At 49.0% G+C, this 20,400-nt stretch overlaps 1 protein-coding gene across 1 annotated transcript; it reads right to left on the bottom strand.

The window, feature by feature from the left end:
• Window positions 1-4,993: 4,993 nt before the first annotated feature.
• MYOCOS (myocilin opposite strand) lies at window positions 4,994-11,503 on the bottom strand. The gene is made up of 3 exons (XM_036080522.2): window positions 11,302-11,503; window positions 8,651-8,796; window positions 4,994-6,091 (listed from the first exon to the last, which is right to left on the bottom strand). The coding sequence occupies exons 2-3, from the start codon at window positions 8,743-8,745 to the stop codon at window positions 5,950-5,952; spliced, it is 237 nt and encodes a 78-aa protein (XP_035936415.1). The 5' UTR covers window positions 8,746-8,796; window positions 11,302-11,503; the 3' UTR covers window positions 4,994-5,949.
• Window positions 11,504-20,400: the final 8,897 nt, after the last annotated feature.

Genomic DNA, 20,400 nt, shown 5'->3' with positions numbered 1-20,400 from the left:
GTGTCCGTGAAGAGCCGTGTGAGTGGGTACCTGACTCCTGGTTGGAGTTTTGGAACAAAAGCTGAATGGATACAGAAAGTTATGGAAGGTTTGTGAGAAAGGAATTTTATGTGTCATCAAGCTAAGACTGGAATGGATTTATGCACTTTTTTTTTTTTTAAACGGAAAGTTTTAATATCCAACAAACACTGGTGAAAAAATAGAATTTGTTTTTCTATTAAGAGGAAGAAGTTTTCTTAGATTATTGGGTTTTTTTGTAATAAGAAATTGTAAGGTTTTTCTTTACCTTTAATGTCATCTGCCTAGAAAACAGAGATTCTGTCTTGTCTTTATCAGGTCTTTGGTTACTTAAGAAACAGAGTCTTCTCTATTACAAGAGCTATGTTTTTTTAAAACTATGTAACTTTTTGTATACATAAAATTTCATGGGAAAAACTGTCAAATAAGAAGTGATGCTAAACTCTCTCTAAGCTATAGTTGTATGAAATTTCTAAAATCCGATATGTCCTGGTAGAATGATATCAGTATTATTTGAAAATGTACGTCACAGAAATGACCAAATTTCCTTGTCGACTACATGATACTGATTTTTTTCCTTGTCGACGACATGATACTGAACTCTCATCGGATCTTTAACCATGGCCATTTTTAAAGTCTTTTGGCATTTGCAGACAGTTACTATTTTACTCTGATGCTTTGGGCGGGTGGGTAGTATTCCTGTTAAAGTGCTTCATCCTCAAGGAAATTCAATAAAAAGTACTTTGACGGGTTTCTGATAACTAAGATCGATTTGCCTCATGTGGGAGGGAGAAAATAAGCCTTTCACAGGCTCCCCCAAGCCCACCTGCACAGCCCGAGACTGTCCCTGTTGTCCTTCCCCAAAGTAAAGTAGACCCATTACATTGATGATGTAATGCTGACCTGTGAAATTTGGCGTCTGCTGGGGGGACACTCTGCAGGCTTTGCTGGGACATCTGTTTTGTGTTGTTGTTGTTGTTTTGGTATTCTCTACACCTAACATGGGGCTCAAACTCATGACCCCAAAATCAAGAGTCACATGCTCTAACAACTGAGGCTGCTGGAGCATCTGTGGGGAAGGGGATGGGCAGTGAACCCCCAGAAAATCCAAGGCCCAGCCATAGGTTTCGGGAGTCGTCTGGTCAGATAAGACTCGGGTTGTCCCACACGCTGTGATCCATGAGGTACATGCTTATCCGATCGCTAAGAATGTGAAAGAGGTGCACATCTTTGTAGGGATTTTGGAGTCTGGAGGGCTTTTATTCCCCACCTGGCACAGAGCCTCTGACCCTTACACTGTCTGGTCAAGAAAGGGCACATGTGGGCAGGGGTCAGAGCAACAAGCCGCCTTTGAGAAAGCAAAACTATGAGTGAAGCAGATCAAAGCTCTGGGCGTCTCCCAAGCAGGGCTGCCACTGAGTTAGATGTGTCTGGGACTCCAGAAGGTATGGGCTGGGCACTGTGGCAGAAAGAACACCCAAGGAGAGAGCACCCCTGGGATATGGGTCTCAGCTCCGAAAGGGGCCAGAAGCCCAGCATACCCGAGTAGAGCACCAGCTTCTAGCAGGTTCACACAGCGCTCCTCCGGGTATAGCCTCTCACACAGCAGCCCGAGGGCTGAGCTCAGAGCCTGCGGCCTGGCTAGTGATCCCTCATGAGCCCTGGCCGCTAACCCTTTGCACTGATGACCCCGACGGTGGGAAGCCAAGGGATGGATGAGCATGAGTAAGGCTTTGTGGGGTCAGGATATGCGGCAACACATCTGGCATCTGGGGGCATCTGCAAGAGCTTGAGGCAGTCCTCGCTGTCTTCCATGTCCAGGCTCATGAGGCGCTGACCCCCCAGGCAGCTTGGAAGCTGATGCCCTTGCTTGGTAAGAGCCCTAACTACTGGCTCTTCAGTAGATACGGCGGGTTGGGCGCACAGAACAAGTGGCACCGCAGTGCCCAAGGTAGAGGGCGGATTGGCAAGAATGCTGGCTTGCCCTTGAAGTAGTGACATACTCAAGGCAGTGACCGCATGTCCGTGTGTTCTCGACGACGCCCAAGGTAACCACCAAAGGAGTCTGGGGCCATCCACCAGAGTTCCCAGCCCACGAGAGATTGGCAAGTTGGTCCTGTTGGGCCATCCTTCTGAGCGAGGGCTCTTAATATGTCTGGGTTTGTGGACCCTGCGTGTGGCCTTGCACCAGCTTGCCCCTGTCGCCACACAAACCAAGCTGCCAGCATTGGGGGGAAGAAAAACGACTGTGGATAGACGCCCTCATCAGCGAGACAGCCATCAGGGCCACGTTTCAAAAATCACAACATGCTAGACTGGGCAATAGAACGTGCTGTTGAACAGAGGTTCCGTCTCCCCTATAACACACAAGCAGCAGGGCTGGTAGAAAGAAAACATGGAATATTAAAGGGGCAGATCAAGTTAGTAACAATGGTGGGGAGGACTAAAGTTCTGTCCCAGTCTTGCACACACTTGAATGATCAACCATAGGGCCTGTTGCCCAGATGCTAGCCCGGGGAGGCACCCGCCGCTGTAAAGGTACGGAAGTCATGGGAGACGGCCAGTACCCCGACTCTCACCAGGTGTGACTGCACTGTGTGCTGAGAACACCAAGCCCCATCACGTCCGGGAAAGGAGTTACCTACTGAAATGGGATATCCCGCTGGGATGGATGAGTTACTTGGTACTGCTGGGTGATGGGGAAGTACCTGATCTCCACTGGGATCTGTGGTCAAGACCTGTTGAAATGCACCACTGAGGGCGCTGGGTGGCTCAGTCGTTAAGCATCTGCCTTCGGCTCAGGTCATGATTCTGGAGTCCTGGGACCGAGTCCCGCCTGGGGCTCCTTGCTTAGTGGGGAGCCTGCTTCTCCCTCTGTCTGCCACTCCCCCTGCTTGTGCTTTCTCTCTCTCTCTCTCTCTCTCTGACAGATAAATAAATAAAATCTTAAAAAGAATAAATTGCTAGAAAAAAAATATGGACTAAAAAAAATTAAAAATATTGACTATCTACTGTGTGAGCCAAGCACTGCTCTAGGGTCTTAACATTGAAAAAAACCAACAATTCCTGACCCCACGGAATGTATTTGTTGGTTTGAAACCACCTAGGGAGCTTCCCAGGCGAAATCTGAAGCCAGCCCACTCATGCAGATGGCAGGGAAAAGAGGAGGAAGGCTGCGCACTCCAGGTTGGTAGGTGGCAGATTTGCAAGCACAGGGGACTCAGACTCACACGCAGGCTTGTCTTGGGTGGCAGCAGGATGAGTGGATCCTTGTACTACTTGCCACATCTCAAAAGTTTATAGAGAGGCCTTCACCAGGCTCAGGCGCGTCTGCCGTGCAGGTGTTTTTGTTTTTGTTTTTTTAATTTTATTTTATTATGTTATGTTAATCACCACACATTACATCATTAGTTTTTGATGTAGTGTTCCATGATTCATTGTTTGCATATAACACCCAGTGCTCCATGCAGAACGTGTCCTCTTTAATACCCGTCACCAGGCTAACCCATCCTCCCACCCCTCTCCCCTCTAGAACCCTCAGTTTGTTTTTCAGAGTCCATAGTCTCTCATGGTTCATCTCCTCCTCCGATTTCTTCCCCTTCATTCTTCCCCTCCTGCTATCTTCTTCTTCTTTTTTTTTTTTTTTAACATATAATGTATTATTTGTTTCAGAGGTACAGGTCTGTGATTCAACAGTCTTACACAATTCACACGCTCACCATAGCACATACCCTCCCCAGTGTCCATCACCCAGGGTGCAGGTGTTTTCAATACCACCTCCCGGTGTCAAGGCTATGCCTGGGAGCAGCCTCTGGGAGCGGGAAAGGCAAGCACGAGCCATGTTCCAAGCACAAGGAAGGGAGGGGAGGTGCCTCTGACTGCACCAGGTCGAGCTCCCAGGCACCCCGCAGTCACCTCTTGTGGATGAGCTTCCCCAGCCCCCACCCCTCATGACCGTTCTTACCGTCTCACCAGCCCCCCTCTTCCATGAGGGGCCCTGAGCGGTCAGCAGGGGTTTCACGGGCGCGCTGCCGCTGGACACTGGAGCAGATTCCCCAGCCACAGCTCGGGCACACGCAAGAGAAATCACTGATTCGGATGTTGATTCCCAAAAGCAGTGACACGTTTTTCTACAAGAGCCTCTGATCTGAATTGTTGATTTACAAGCTGGAGGTCGGATCGTTCAGGGTGTTCCTTTGTGTCATGTGATTTAATAAAGCTGGCACATTAGACTCATCAGATACACACACACAATGTTCTATTTGGATAACGTAGAGTCCTTTCAGTGTTCAGTAAGGACAATCTTTGTCGGCTAGTATTTAAGACTTGCTGGGTGAACTTATTTTTTTTCTTAAAGATTTTATTTATTGGAGAGAGAAAGAGCACAAGCAGGGGGAGTGGCAGAGGGAGAAGCAGACTCCCGGCTGAGCACGAGCCTGATGCGGGACTTGATCCCAGGACCCCAGGATCATGTGAGTTCAAGCCCCATATTGGGGGGTGTAGAGATTACTTAAAAATAAAATCTTAAAAAAAAAAAAAGAACTGGAAATAAAATACCACAAGGGTTAGTCTTTCTCACTTTTGCTCTCCTGGATTCTATTCTTAACTGGCTGTTTGACCTTAGACAAGTCACTTAACCTCTCTGTTCCAGCATTGTCTCATAGAACTTTCTATAATGTTAGTCATGTTCTATATCTGCAACATCCATTACGGTGGCCACTAGCCCAATAAGCTACTGAGTATTTGAAATGTGGCCACTGCAACTGAGGAACTGAATTTTATTTAATTTTAATGAATTTAAATGTAAGTAGCCACATGTGGCTAGTGGCTATCTTACTGAGCAGTGTAGGTTTGTTTCATCATCGGATGGAGGAGGAGGTCATGAGTATATGGAGCACCCAGCTGGCGAAGACAGGCACTCCACGCATGCTCCACTCACCCCTGCCCCGTGCTGCTGCACGAAGCTGATCTGATCAAAGGCACAGTCAGGTAGGGGGACCAGAGTACATTTTTAAGGGCAGGTTTGGAGAGAGGACACCCATAAGGACCTTGTGAAGTGGATGAAATAAAAGCTAGCATTCAGGATATTTCCCATATGTGGATTTGAATGATCACATTTTTTTTAAAGAATTTTATTTTTAAAGATTTTATTTTATTTGACACAGAGAGAGAGAGAGCACAAGCAGGAAGAGCAGGAGAAGCAGACTCCCTGCTGAGCAGTAAGCCTGATGCAGGGCTCGATCCCAGGACCCTGAGATCATGACCTGAGCCTAATGATCACATTTTTGATGCTTTCAAACTGCTCAGAAGAGCCTCGGAAATCCTTAGAAGTGCTTTGGGATGGGTGCAGAGTCTTGCACATGGGATCTGAGCAATAGACTTCTCTCCCACTCTGCACTTGGCTGCTTTTCAGGTTGGGTTTCTTCTGCTACAGAGTTTGAAATTCATTTAAATCTCCTAGAAGCACACCTTGGAAATACTGTCCATGCATGTGAACCACAATCAGCCTGGCACCAGCAGACAGGATGCAGCTCAGTTAAACTAGTGCACAAACCCGTAAAACTGTAGTGTCCCAGGCTGAGTTCTGAAAACCCAAATATCTCATGGTTCTCTGGAGCTCAAATCTTTAAAGTCACAGATTCCTGCACTTTTCACTGATCCAGATTTAATAACAAACATTGAAGCCTCGTCTTTTTTTTTTTTTAATTCAAATACAATTGACTATGTTCTATAGAATGACACAAATTAAAGATCAAATGTGGACGTATTTCAGAGACTTGACTTGAAAAACCAAAGACTGCTCTAAGTGCATTAGTGAGGCATAAACACCACTCAGCAGTGATCATGAGAGAAAAATAGGAAAGAAAGAAGATGTTCCAAGACAGTCTTCAAAGACACCCCCAACTTCGCCAGAGTGCTGTAAAAGCCCCCTTAGACTCTGTAGTCCTCCACGGGCGAAGGAGGGGGGGCAGGGGGTTCTGCAGGGCCGGCCACGCTAGCAGGGACTTGCTCCAAATCCAGAGTGGAGGGCATCTCCCTGGCTTCATCAGTTTTCTTGGTAAATCTCTCTTCTCTGGGAGGAAAGGCACAGTGAATGTTTTTTAAATACACATAGGATTCTTTAAAAAAAAAAAAAGAAAGAAAAAAGAAACCCTCAGATCCCAGCACCTAAAGAGAACCACTCAACATGTTGAAGGACATCCTTCCTGACTCCTCCACCCAGGCTTACAGAGCTATCAGCTGGCAAAAGGGAGATGGACTCTGTTCATGCTTCAATTGTCAGCTCTTCTCAGAGCTCAGCTGTCTCCTCCCCTGGCCCCGTGGGTCCAGCCCTACCAGTCTGCACCCTGTAATTTCAGCTGAGCGCAGGCTCGCTCCCTCTCTCTCTCAAGGTTTCGTTTGCATTTCAGCTATTCTCTGGTCAGCCTTTTTTTTTTTTTTTTTTTAATATTTTATTTACTTATTTGGGGTTTGGAAGGGCAGAGGACGAAGAGAGGGAGAATCCGAAGCAGACTCCCCGCTGAGCACAGAGCCCAATGCGGGGCTTGACCTCATGACCCGGAGATCATGACCTGAGCCGAAACTAGGAGTCAGTCGCTCAACCGACAGAGCCATGCAGGGACCCCTGGCCAGTTCAGCCTTAAGTTCACTTTGCCTCTCCTTTCTGCCTAACTTACCCCTGCGCCCCCCCCACCAAGGCTGCAGGCTATCCTACCCTTCTCTGGGGTCTACCACGGTGTTCCCATCCTCCTCAGGACTGGGCTAACCCCATCTTCAAGAGGAGAGGACTGGCCTGTCAAGCGCTTAAAGAGTCAGGAACGTGGAGCTAGAAACTTCGGACCTGCAGATTCACAGCCACACCTGACGATAAGCTTCTCAGCGGAGGAGGAGGAGATAGAAGGGGATTTACCCGGGTCACGTGGCTAGTAAAAGGCAGAACTGGAATCCAGGCTCCGATCTCCTGACCACGAGTTCACCACTGCATCTCCCAGTCAGAGCTGACCCCTAACTTTGCTGAAAGGATAGGAGGTGCTGAGGAGGGGGGTTAGGGGAGGCTTCAGAGTTGTGGAATCTCTTCCTTCTTCAGCAGATGCTGCTGCAGAGTGAAAACGACCCCCCAGAGACAAGGCCCACTCTCACGAGATCAACCAGGGCTGTCAAATCTGCCATGTACTCCTGTCCGTGAAAGTTTGCAACATCCCATATCTATGATAAGACATTGTGCCTAAGGTGTGTTATCAATTCGCCAATGTCGTACATCCCCCCAAACTCTAAGGTCAAGAAGCATTGTGAGTAATACTGGATGGAGGTCCATATTTCAAGTCAATTTTTATTTTTTGGCCAACTACGTATCAGTTTTAATAAAGTCATTGTTCTTACATTCATACTGATACTGTACCTGAAAAAGAACTCAAACGGAAAGTGTCAGCTCTGCCAATTTTTGTTGCTTACTCACACTTGGCATTATTAGAATGATTTCAAGCCAGGTTTCTTGGCAGAAATTTCGTTAGGCTTCCTGTCTCTTTTGAGGGTTCCATTCATTGAGACTAGATAACATAACTTATAAATCCACTTAACCAACACAAGAAGTAAATTGCAACATATTGGCATTTGCTGCAAGTGGAGTGAAGAAGCACCCCCTCCAACCCACCCCGCTCCGCTTCCTCCAGCTTGTAGCTCCCATCCCCCCACAGGAAAGCCTCGGACTTGACCCCTGACCACCTGACACACAGCAAGTGAGCTGCAGCTAACTGGACATCAATTTCAGTAGAGCTTGGTTTTCATAGAAATCGGGAGTCTTTTCTTTCTAATCTTTTCTTTCTGCACCTTTATATAGCAGAGGTCTTGGGCACCCGACTAGATCTGGGGATCTAGACCAGAGAGAGGACGGGGCACTCCACAGGGGCCTCATGGGCTCGTCAGAGTTAGCAAATCAAAACACAAGGTGCCCGGTGAAATTTGAATTTCAGGTAAACAACAACTGATTTTTTACTCTAAGCATATCGCAAATATTGCACAGACATCCTTAGGCCAAAAAACGTTTTTGTTGTTATTTAAAATTCAAATTGCACCAGGCCCCCTGTATTTTATCCACTAACCCTACCATCAAGAGAGGGTGTCAGGCAGTGGGGGTTCAGAGCGGCTGCAAAGCTTCTCCTCGGGACCAGACCGGCTGCGGGCATCTCTTCCAAAGAGCCCCCGTACTGGGCTCCAGGGCTGCAGGGTTGAGGGGGAGGGAAATGCCTGCCTGCAGGGAGCTTACGGCCTAGTTGGGAATGAGAGTCCAGGCTGTCCCCAAACTTTGCAAAGTCACGCATTTTTATACCGGGAGGGTGCATCACCACTTCTGTCCAATGACCAAAGCGATCCCCACCCCCCCATGAAGAGCCACTGATCTGAAATTCATCCCAGCACCCTTCTCATCGCCTGTTGGAAGACCACATGAATCTACTTCCTGAGGTGGGTGACAAAGAGGTTTTTCACCCATAAAATCTGCCTTGAAGCAACAGACGAACACGTGTGAGCACATTTATGCAGACCAGTGTTTCCTGCAGTTTTAGGCATCTGGTGGGGATCGGCCGCTCCATCCCCCCACCCCACGCCCCAGGTGCGCCAGAGAGCTCTCAAGTACCTGGTGGCCATGGTGACTCTGCGCCTGGTCACCTCGGAGGCCAGGTCTCCGTAGGGCAGGTTATTGCCATTGACTGTGGGGCTCTTCTGAGCCATGGGCTTGCACTCAGAGGACGCAAGGAATTTGGGTTCACGGCAACTATGAATCTAAAATGCAAGTGCCAGTAAACGGACTTCAGGGGGCAGATGTGGGTCCGGCACAGCACGTCTGCTGTCCCGTTCTCAGTGGGGCCTCCCTACAGCCCCAGTCCCACCCCACACTCCCCCGGCCCACCGGTCAAAAGGCAGATATTTCTTCAAAATCGAGGGCAGTTACCCTGACCCCCCCAGGGTAAAAGCTCAGGACATGGAGGCCCAGAGAGGTGCCGGCTCTCTCCCCACGTCGCACAGCTGGGCCCTGTCCCGTACTGCTTCCCCCCTAACAGGTGCTCCTCCCATGGAGCCCTCCCTGCCCCAGGGCTATTTGGCATCTCTGACACGTGTGGGGCTTTCTTCCCAGAGCGCTTACCTTCTAAAGAGCAGGAAACTATATGCTGGCTAGCTGAACGTAATAATAATAAAAATAAATAAATTAAAAAAAAAAAAACGAACAGGAAAGGGCCATGCGCCAAGCTGGGGCTGACAGATGTGCACGTGGGAGACACTGGGGGCTCGATGCTGACAACAAAGGTTATAGCAGCCACCCAGTCAGGGCCGGCTACCCTGGGGTGCCCTTTTCCGTTATCTTCTCGGAGAACCACAGTAACTGTGCAAAGGAGGCTCTGGGACCCCCCACTGAAGGAACGGGGAAACTGAGCCATGGAGGAATGGGGTAGCTTCCCCGGGGGCCCAGAGCTGGAATCTGAACCTAGGCCTGCCTGGCTTCAAAGACTCCACTGCGGAGCCAAGCGATCCTCCAGTTCGGCCCCGGTGACTGGCCATCGCTAAGGAAGAGGTGAGGCGTCTCCGACCCTGGACCCCCAGCACACTCTCGAGGTGACCCTGTGGCACGAATGATGAGCGCCTGAGCTCCCCAGCCTGATCTTCTGGCTGGAAAAGTTTGTTCTTAGGAGGATGCCCAACGGATTTACCTTTCGATCCCCGCTCAGCTCAGTTTGGGGCCCCTTCCACACTTGAGCTCATGGTCTCAGAAAGAAATGCCCCCGTTATAGACTCTGGATCCACATGTCAGCTATGCCACCTCCTCAGAGGAGGAAAAGACCAAAAATGCCACCACCGTCAGCTCCCGCTTCTTCTTTTATCCCCGTGGAGTCAGGCTCTCTCGGGAGCTGGCGTTAATGGGATTGATTTGCCCCTTGGAAGGTCGCAGCTGACACAAATTTTCCCCACAGACGTGACCTCGATGAGGAATCCCCACAGATGTGGGGAGAAGATGGGTCTTGAGTGCAGAGCCGGGAAGGGCGACGAGGAAGCCCCCGCCTTAGACGCTGGTAAGTGTGACATCTAATGGCCACGGTTCCAAAAGTGAAGAATTCCCGGGCACCCCTCCTCCCAGCACCGTCCTTGCTCCCGCCTTCCTGATGATTCACAGCACGTCTGCGGAGAGGGCAGGTGCTTCGGCTTTGGAATGGAAGGCACTGATTTCAAGACTCTCGCTTTTGAGCTGAGTGATCCTGGGTAAGTGATTTAACGTCTGTGAGCCTCGGTTTTCTTACCTGTAAAAGGGAAGTAACACTCTTTCTCCTAGGGCGGTAGTGACGGGTGAGAAAATATTTGCAAAAATCCCTCATTTTTACCTTTTTTTTTTTTCCATTTTAAAATGTTTAAATATCTGCCCCAGGATATATATAAAGGAATAAATATATTTAGCTCCAGGATGAATATGAATCTGTGCGTATACATAGATTGCCCCTCATATAATGCCAGGAATGTAAGCCTTTTCCTCACAAACATACTTTTTGAAAGCAGGAGCTCCACTTTTCCCCTTCCCTCCTATCCCAGGGCCTGGCAGAGCATTGAGATCCTAGTGGGAGCCCAGCAATGATTTACCCTGAGTCAGAATCTGCGACAGCACTGTGTTCCCATCTGTTTCCTTCGGCCATATGACTACCCACGTCTCTAAACTGTGTAGGGTTTTCAAAGTGTAAACAAATGTGTGCATGGTGTTTGAATATGGCAGAAGCAATTATTGCACACCGACTCCAGAACGGACACAGTGACCATACCGATTTCTTAACATGGTCTGTTTTGTGTTTGTTTGTTGCTGTTTTGACACAGCGGCTTTGGGCAACAACATTTCAGCTTTACATAGGAACGCGCGGGAAGTCTGAGGTGGTTCAGATACATCTAAAGCAATTTACCACAATACAAACCCTGTCTCTGCCTCCTACGCTCGGTATCCTTTATGATGGTCCACACTTATCTAAGACATGTTTCTGAATCCCGACACCCAAACTCGAAGTTTCCAGTCCAGATGCGTAAGAAGCAGTTTGGCAGGAAGAGGGTCTTTCTTCACATTGACCACGACAGAACCCTGTTGGAAGGGGTTTGCTGCTTGCAAAGGCTGGCATCAAAGTTTATAAACTTAACAACCAGGTTGGTCCACTCACAAAACACATGGGTGGGTCAGATAAAATGAGAACATATATTCTCTAGAAACAACAAATATACAACTACCAACATGATTATTAATTCAAAATTGGGGCAGTGAACCTTCTGCTAGGCTCTCTTGGTAGCTCTCCACGTGGCAGAAGATGGACGCGAATCCACTCAGAAGAACAGGATGGGGGACCGTACTGGGCCTCACGGGAAGACGTGACCTGGAAAGTCTAGGGACTCCATTCCTTCGCCATCCCTACGACAACAGAAGCATATTGCTCCAGCCCTCTACCGTGACTGTGACTCAGTCACGATCGCCGCGAACCTTACAAACCCGGGGTAGGATGTTTGTAGATCGTAGGAGAAGCAGCACTGACTAACGTGACATCTGAGTCCCCACTGGGTGCTCAGCTCCCTGGCCCACTCCTAAATCTTTGCACTTGCTTGGCTGAGTGCCGACCCGAGGCCCACTCACCCCCTGCAGCTGTGGGTGGCTAGAGAGAAACAGCCTGGTGACTAGTCTCCCTTTAGAGTCGTGACTGCAAACTTTAAGTGGGAGCTCATCCCAGGCCTAGGAACCTCTCATCTCAAACCTCAAACACTTCTTCCCAATCCTCATTCAGCGTGGAAAACTGAAGCAGTGGTAAGAACCCGCAAAGCACATCTCCCCATATTCTTTGCCTCCTCTCCCGTGCCTACAGGTGAGCTGTTGGCCCTCTGAACCTTTTTCCGAAGCTACCCTCGTACTTGGGCACCAGACCCGATCCTCTCTCACCCACTCAAGGTCTCTGCTCAGCAGTCCTTCCCTCCTGAACATCAACTTTCCCTCTCCGTTCCCACCAGTATACAGACATGTTATTTCTCCCATCTTAAAATCCCCTCTTGAACCCACTGTTTCCCACTACAAAACAAATAAGCAAAAATCTCTTGGAAAAGAGTTGTCTATATCCGCTGTCTCCAATTCCTTTCCTTCATGCTCCATCAAGCCCACTCCAGTGGCATTGGAAACCATAGATCCCTTCCTCCTTCTTGAGACATTTTCTATCCTTGACTTTCCAGGACACCATGCTTCCCCTGCTCCAAGCTCACTGGTTACACCCTCAGTTCCTTTTGCTTGTTTCTTCTCCTAGACTCTTACCATTAGAGCATCCTAGGCTCAGTCCTTGAATCTCTTCTGTTCTCTATGCCCATTTCCCTGTTAATCTCATTTAGTTGCATCATTTAAGTACCATCTATAGGATGAGGACATCCGTCTGTTTTTTGTTTTTTTTTAAAGATTTTATTTATTTTTTTGACAGAGACAGAGACAGCGAGAGCAGGAACACAAGCAGGGGGAGTGGGAGAGGGAGAAGCAGGCTTCCCGCTGAGCAGGGAGCCCGATGTGGGACTCGATCCCAGGACCCTGGGATCATGACCTGAGCCAAAGGCAGCCGCTTAACGACTGAGCCACCCAGGCGCCCAACATTCGTCTGCTTCTACGATCCAGATCTGTCCCCTGGACTCCAGACTAATACATTAACTGCCTACTTGGCATCTCCATTTAACTAATAGCCATTTACGTGTGACATGTCCAAGATTGAACTCTAATCAACTCCTTCAAACGTGTTCCACCATTTGTCTTCCCCATTTCTTTTAATGGCAGCCCCATCCTTTCGGCTGCTTGAGCCTCAAACCTAGAAGTCATCTTTGCCTGCTCCCATGATGGCTCTGGGAAGTTGGGAGTAAGGGATGGCCCATATTAAATAAAGTAGAAATTCTAAAACAGGTGGAAGAAGGGAACAAAAGGATTAGAGACATGGGCATTCTAGACTGGATATACTGTATAAGGGCAGAAAACTCACCAGTGGAGTATGCTCTGTGGGTGATCCTGAAGGATATTCACTTTACCAAAGGCACAAAGTAAGTACTGTACAAAAGGGTTCCAGCATCATTGGGAAGCTCAGGGGTGGCTGTCCTCTGGAGGCCAGGGCTGACAGTGCGAGATGCGATGATTGGAATTGGCCTCACAGAGCAGCGAGCAAAATAGGTAATCAAATAAGAGGTCAGCTAGTAGTGTGCCATGCTCAGAAACAGGTGGATAAAATTACCATAGTGAGCAGCAAAATCCGAGCGGCAGCTGGGTGGTTTGATCCCCACAGAACTACAGAGGTGGGTAATAGAACACAGCCTTCCCAGGAATGGTGAACAGTCAACAAGTATCGCTCAGTTTCTACAAGCAAATCAATGGTGGATACTTCTACAAGCAATGATCAATGGCAGCCACCTCAATAAAAAGTCACCGTCTCTTTGTTCAGTTTTTGGACCTGGAACCCCACCAACTAAAAGAAATCAGGGGGAGGAGAGACCCTGTAAAACCATGGTAATGACTGCCAAGGGGGACCCAGGGTCATTTACTCAAGGAGCCATACACTGGGGACACACACTTTGAAGAACTCTGGACACAGGATTCAGCCTGATGCTGATATTGGAAGTGTCAGCATGGTCCCTCTGTTAGAGCTGGGGGCAAGAGAGAGTCCTGGTCCAGGTCTGACTCAGGGAGTCCACGGGGCCCACGACTTGCCCAGGCGTTCCATCCATATGTTTTGAGTATGCAATTGGAATGGATACACTTGCAGGCTGGCAGTGTTCTAACATGGGGCCTGAGGGAAGAGCCGTCACCGTGGGAAATGCTAAGTCGCCTCCTCCCAGCCACCAGAGTAAATACCTTGTGGCAAGGTGGGAACAGCCCTGACTGATGCTTTCCTTAGAAACCTGAAGGGTTCGGGGGTAGTGGTTCCTTGAACGTCCCCATTTCATTTGCCCCTCTGGCCTCTACAAAAAACCCACTGAAGACCATGGCAGACTCAGCAGAGTTGTAGCCCCACATAATGGCGGCCGCCATGTCCAAAGGAATGTTTGTTAGAGCAGATTGATGTGGACCGACCCCATCAGTGAAGTTTTTAGGGATCCAGAGGTCTGGGGCATGCTGCTGCATTCCCTCCAAATTAAAGGACAGAATACTGTGCCTCCCACCTCTTGCCACTCTTCTTAGTGGAGCACAATGACCAGGAGGCCTCTTTGGATTCTGAAGCAGCATATTCTGGACTTAGGCATATTCTCAACCTACCGACTGAGCGACGTGTTAGTGTGCCAGCTCTGAGCGGGTTCTGGAGCAGGTGCAACCAGAGGGGCAAGTGGGCTCACAGCCATGTGGGCAACCCTAACTTGAAGGCCTGATGGTATTAAAGGTATTGGTGGGGAAACGAGCTGCTTGCTGTGCGCCGAGCTCCAGCAGCAGAATTACAAAGCAAGACCGTCTGCAGTGGAGTTTTATACAAGGTTCCTGGGAGAAGCCGAGCCCCTGGCCTTGGGATATGAAGTGACAACACAGCCAGAGCTGCCTGGCTTGAGCGGTTCTGTCAGCCCTTCAAAGTCCTGAGCTGTGACACACCCAGAACTGTGCCGACGTAGGGCCTGAGGGACAAGCAGGTGGCCCAGGGCCCCACAGCTTCCACGAACATCACACCGGAACCTCTCCCTAAGCTGCCCCTCCATGTGCGTGAAGGGTCCCTGACGGTCAGTTTAGAGAGAAGGAGAAAAACTCAGGTTGGTTCTGTCGTTTCGGTAGGTGGGCCCGAGCCCCGATTGCATAGCTGTTTCTCTGCAGCCAGGGTGCCCCCAGACGACAGCGATGAGGGGAAACGGTCCCAACAGGCACTTTTGGGCAACACATCTGGTCACTTACTGAGGGGGGGCGGAAGAAGTGGCCCCAAACGAGAATATAAACGGTAAGGGGCATGGCTGGTTGGTCAGGAGCTTGGAAATAACATGACTGGAAGACCATCCCACATGTGGGTGACTGGAATAGACACATTCTGAATATGGCTTTGCCTTTTCTGCCTGGACCTCAGCTGGTATTGGCGGAAAGCTTAGGGAGTGTGTTTCCACCCTGGTGGTATCCTGCATGTCTTGGGACCAAAGAAGCTACATGACATCAGAAGAGACGTGCAGTGGGCATGTAACCAGGGAGCGCGCTGTGTCTGTCTCACCCGGGACCCCCTAGAAGCTGCAAGCCTGCGGAGGAGCCAGGTTGGAGAGAATACTCTGCGAAGAGGGTGTGGCAGGAAGCTTCTAGGACTCCCTGATGATCCGGCCTCCTGCCATTCACAACCTTGTGTCATCTCCGCCCCTGAGTGTGCACTTATTAACTGGCTCCTAAGAAAGAGAATATGGCAGAAGTGATAGCTGTTTCTTCCACGACAAAGTTACAGGAAGACTATGATTTCTGTCTTGGGTGCTTCCTCACTGCCGGTTGGACTGATCGAAGCCAGTGGCCGTAACGTGAGGCCGCCCCGTGGGGAGGCCCGGTGATGAGGGGACGGATGCCTACCAACAACCAAGAGTGATCTTGGAAGGGGATGGTCTCACCATGCGCCCTAAAATGAGGCTGCAGCCTGTCAAGAGCTTTATGGCACTCACAAAGGACCTCGAGCCAGAGGTACCTAGCTGACCTGCACCTGCATTCCTGACCCACAGAAACAGAGACAGTATTTGTCATTTGAGCTACTAAGTTTTGGGATAATTTGTTACACAGCATTGGGTAACAGCATGGATGGATTGCCCTTTTAGAGACCAAGGGTGGAGTTGAGTTTACCATCACTCCCAAGGACCCACTTGGAGAATTTGGGTTTTTCATCCCTGCAACTCTGGGCCCTGTGGGTTTAGAAATTCTTGCTCTGAGAAGAGGAATACATCCACTAGTGACACAGGAACATACCCATTAAAGTTTTTTTTTTTTTTTTAAGATTTGTTTATTTATTTAGAGAGCAGGAGCAAGGGGGAGAGGGAGAGAGAGAGCATCTCAGGCAGACTTCGTGCTGAGCGTGGAGCCTGACGCAGGGCTTGATCTCACGACCCTGAGACCATGACCTGAGCAGAAATCAAGAGTCAGACAACCGACTGAGTCCCCCGGGTGCCCCAGGAACATACCCATTATATAGCTTACAGTTCCTTTGGGGTCACTTGGCAAGGAACAAGTAAGGAGGGAAACTACCGCTTGGCAGAGATACTGGACTCTAGTCATGAGGACATTGGACCAGGGAAGAATATACCTGACTCAGACACACGTAGCTGGCCTGTTGTAGAAAGACCTGGTGGACACGGGCTCAGCCTCCCTCAGTGATTAGGACCTGGTTAAGCCATCCTGACTAGCAGAGGTGCGAAGTGACAGAGTAAGCTGGAATGAGGAGAGAAGATGTCTCTTGGCCTAGAGACCAGCTGCAACGGCAGGGTCTATGTTTTGCACACTAACCTTCTTCCAGGAAGAAACCAGCCAGAGTCTGAAGCTCTTCCCAGCGCTGCTTGTCTGGAACCGGTATGTGTGAGCGGTGAGAGGCTGGCCCACACTGATGCTGTGACCCTCTCTCTCCTGGACGGAGGCGCTCCAATCCCCAGCTACTGACAGTGTGGGCTCAAGCTAAGTCCCTTGCCCAGAATTGCCCTCAGCTGAAGAGAATGCCGCCCCCGCCCCGCCCCCCGCAAATGACGCGCTCCCTCCTCCCCAGCTCGGGGCAATCATCAGACAACGTGAAGGTATAAGCCTGGCCCTCTCGTCTCAAGGACACAGAAAGAATGTCCTGTTTCCCGAGCATCTCACAGATCTCCACAGCCTTTGTTGCAACAGCATCTCCGTTCAATTCCTCCCGCTGCCCAATCCTCCTTTTCACTCCCTCGCAAATGGTGACCCCAGGGGCAGGCCCCAATAAACCCCTACGGCCCCTAAAACATGGTAGCAGCTGAACAAGCCAACAGTTATCCGTTTGGGTGGTGTGCTGCCCCTAACCCATGGGCACAACCCATAGGTATCAAGAACTATGAGAAACGTGGCTTTGGAACGGCAGAGACCATCCAGGGCTGAGCTCGGGCCTGTGCAGGCGCCTTCGAATGGGAAGAGAGTTCAAACCATCGAATTGGAAAAGATGTCAATGGCCTTCAACGGTTTCTTTTTGGTAGAGAACCACTTTTTGGGGGGTGAAATCCTGTGTGGGACCAGGGTACGTCAGATGCAAGTGGAGAGGGAGTTTAAAGTCCTCTCCACCAGTGTGGCTTCTCTCCCCGTGGATACGTCCGAGGAACCAAGGATTCCCTCCGTATAATCTGAAGTGGGAAAGAGAAACCCTGACCTTACCCCATGTTTACAGAAGCTATTTGGCTCTAGGAAATTCTAGCTTTCTGAAGAGCACAGGCACTAGATTAAGCTACATAGGTTTAACAAGGCAATAAAGTTCTCACTTTTTTTTTTGCAACCAAACACCCGGCATTCTATTTAAACCTATCTTATTTCACTTACTTCACTTCCTATGAGGAAGACAGAATCATTTCCATTTTAGAGCTGGGCAAACCGAGACAGAGAGTTGTGACTTTTCTTAGTAACTTCGAGTCCAGTGCTGCTCACAGCTCTGCCACAAGCTTTGACGATCAGACTGCCTGGACCAGATCCTGGCTCCCTTACTGTGTGTCGTTGTGCAAGTTATCTATGCCTCATTCTTCTTCTTCTTCTAAGATTTTTATTCGAGTGAAAGAGAAAGAAAGCGAGTGAGGGGAGGGTCAGAGGGAGAAGCAGACTCCCCGATGAGCAGGGAGCCCGATGCGGGGCTCGATCCCAGGACCCCAGGATCATGACCTGAACCGAAGGCAGACCCTTAACTGACTGAGCCATCCAGGCGCCCCTATGCCTCATTCTTCTAATGCCCAAGTGAGACTGAAAATACCACCTACAAGGATGTTGGGAGGACTCAGTTGCTCCATGTCGATTCAAACAGTGCTGGGCACACTGGCACCTTCTGAATGTTTGCTATTTTTATGCAGATGTGGCAGGAGGACTAAGAAGCTAGTTTGGGACATGTGGGACCAGAGATATTACCCTTTGTTACCACTGCTTTTTTCCTGTGACCTCTGGTCAAAGCATACTTGCGAAAAGCCTTTGTATTCGAGGAATGGATGGGAACCCAAGGAGTAGGGGCATGGTCTGGTGCTAGTGGCCAGGCTGTCCCGTCGACACCTAAACCACCAGGGAAGGAGGTACCACTCCCATCTTTTTCACTCTCTCTGGCTCTCTAAACAGAGTTCCTCAGGATGGTGGAATCATGCTTTTTGGGGACCTAGTGAGGATGATGCCTACCACCTGTCAGGTGCTGCACCAGTGCTTCTGGAATAAAAAGTACCATGTACTTTCCCCATGGGTAAGAATGGGGCTGCCTCACGTGGGAGGCCTACCTGGCCACTCTGTGCTTCCTGATTACATCCCAAAGTACCTTTGGGACCAAGGTTAAAAAATTCAAGTACCTGAACGGCCCTGATTCGGCTACGGTTGGGGGGGGGCGTGAGCGACAAGGTGGGTCAAGTTCACGAGTTACTCCATTTTTCCCTGTGAGCCTTTAAGCTGGATATAAAGTCTGGTAACTTAGCTATTTAAGAGGAAAATTTGTAACATCCTTTTCTATCCCAGATTATAGAAATCTGATACCCAGTCAACCCGCCCCCCCCATCGTGGGTAGCCCTAGCAGCTTCTGTGGGGAGCATACCTTTACTCTTGGTGTGATACTCTTTTCAGCTTCTCATACTGAACAGTTTGATGACAGCTCCCCCTTGGCACTGATTAACATTCTTTATGTTAATACTTACATTTTGTACAAGCCATTGAATCCCTTAGTCAAACAAATATTGAAAACTGCCTCAGTTGAAGTGTGTATACTTCCAGCTTGAAAACCAGGCCCTAAGTCAGTACCCCAGGTATCCTTCCACACAGAATGGCGTGAACTTAATGGACATCGAACACTTTCCCTCTTGGCAAATCTAAATCCGGAGGGCCAGAATCCATCTGTCCCTCCTTTCTGCTCCTCTACATGATCCCTGGACCTGAGACTGACTCATCTGGAAGCACAGGCCTGCTTAATGAAACTTCCCTGCTCTAATTCTCCACTGAACACTAATGCATTTGGGAGTTCCCTTTACATTAACGATGTTGACTTTTTTTTTGCTCAGAAACCTAGAAGATGAAACTTTACAATCCCACTACTTATTAGCTGGTGTGCCAAGAAATGGTGAGAAACAAGCCAGATAAGCACTGTCTAAAGGCCTTTAGATGTTAATCAGGGGCGCCTGGATGGCTCAGTTGTTAAGCGTCTGCCTTCAGCTCAGGTCATGATCCCAGGGCCCTGGGATCAAGGCTCCGTGGGAAGCCTGCTTCTCCCTCTCCCATTCTCCCTGCTTGTGTTCCCTGTGTCTCTGTCAAATAAATAAAATCTTAAAAAAAAAAAAAAAAAGACCTTAATCATATTTAGAAACGTCAGCAACGTAGACAGAGGGGAAAGGGAAGAAGATGGCTCAAGGCATCCAGAAAACAGGTCAGGATATTAGTGATGGAAGTGTGACCGACCTCAGGCCACCGCCTGCATCTCTGCCTCCTCCACCAGACTATGTTGAGCTAAGAAATGGACTTCTGTATTCCTAGCAACTGATACGTAACTGATGCTTGACCCCTTGCCTAATGTTACCAGAGTCTCATCTCTTGCTTAAACTCTCCAGTTCAGGTAAAATTTTCTTCTTCTATGGTATCTTATTCCTCTGTTGAGGGAAATGTGTTTTTAAAAATAATTCTTACATTGGAATATGGAGTACGTTAGCAAGTCTTAAGCAAACTTTAACCACTTGCTAGATTTCATAATGATGCCCACAGCTAGTAGGCTGTTAAGTCTGTTATTATTCGATTTCTACCAATTTCACTCTAAATAATTATTGTCAAATTAGGTGTGGGGGAAAACTGGAAAACTGAGGGAAAGTATCTGCTCTATCGACTGAGCCAGCCAGGCGCCCCAGATCTGAGGGCTTCCACTTAAGAATCCACGTGACACCAGGTCACAGAAGCTTCATTTCTGTGGTGGGGTGAACATGACTTGCCAACCCATCATACCCCAAGAAAGGCTGAAAATCAATAGCACTCTTGGCCTGAAATATGTTGCCACTGTCTTCTGGATTATTTCAGGAAAATCATATAGAGCACCGTAACTTTGGGCACCAACAGCAGGCTCAGGCCTACACCTGAGGGTGTGAATGAAGACCAGCACACGGGAGGAGGAAAAGGGCTGAGCAAATGATGCCCTTCAGCAACGTGCAAATGCCAAGATGGCCAGTGTGACGTTAACACATCACTGTCCAGTTCTTTTCTAGCTCATT

Source organism: Halichoerus grypus, chromosome 7 (genome assembly GCF_964656455.1).
Source record: "Halichoerus grypus chromosome 7, mHalGry1.hap1.1, whole genome shotgun sequence".
Lineage (NCBI taxonomy): Eukaryota > Metazoa > Chordata > Mammalia > Carnivora > Phocidae > Halichoerus > Halichoerus grypus.
The sequence above is the reverse complement of the archived record's forward strand: the minus strand, read 5'-3'. Positions and strand labels throughout refer to the sequence as shown.

What these genes read in the sequence shown, in the direction of transcription:
- MYOCOS (XM_036080522.2), bottom strand. Translation starts at nt 8,745, where the DNA reads ATGGCTCAGAAGAGCCCCACAGTCAATGGCAATAACCTGCCCTACGGA. An exon ending in AGAGTCACCATGGCCACCAG is followed by an intron (nt 6,092 to 8,650) that starts GTACTTGAGAGC and finishes CTTTCCTCCCAG; the next exon opens with AGAAGAGAGATTTACCAAGA.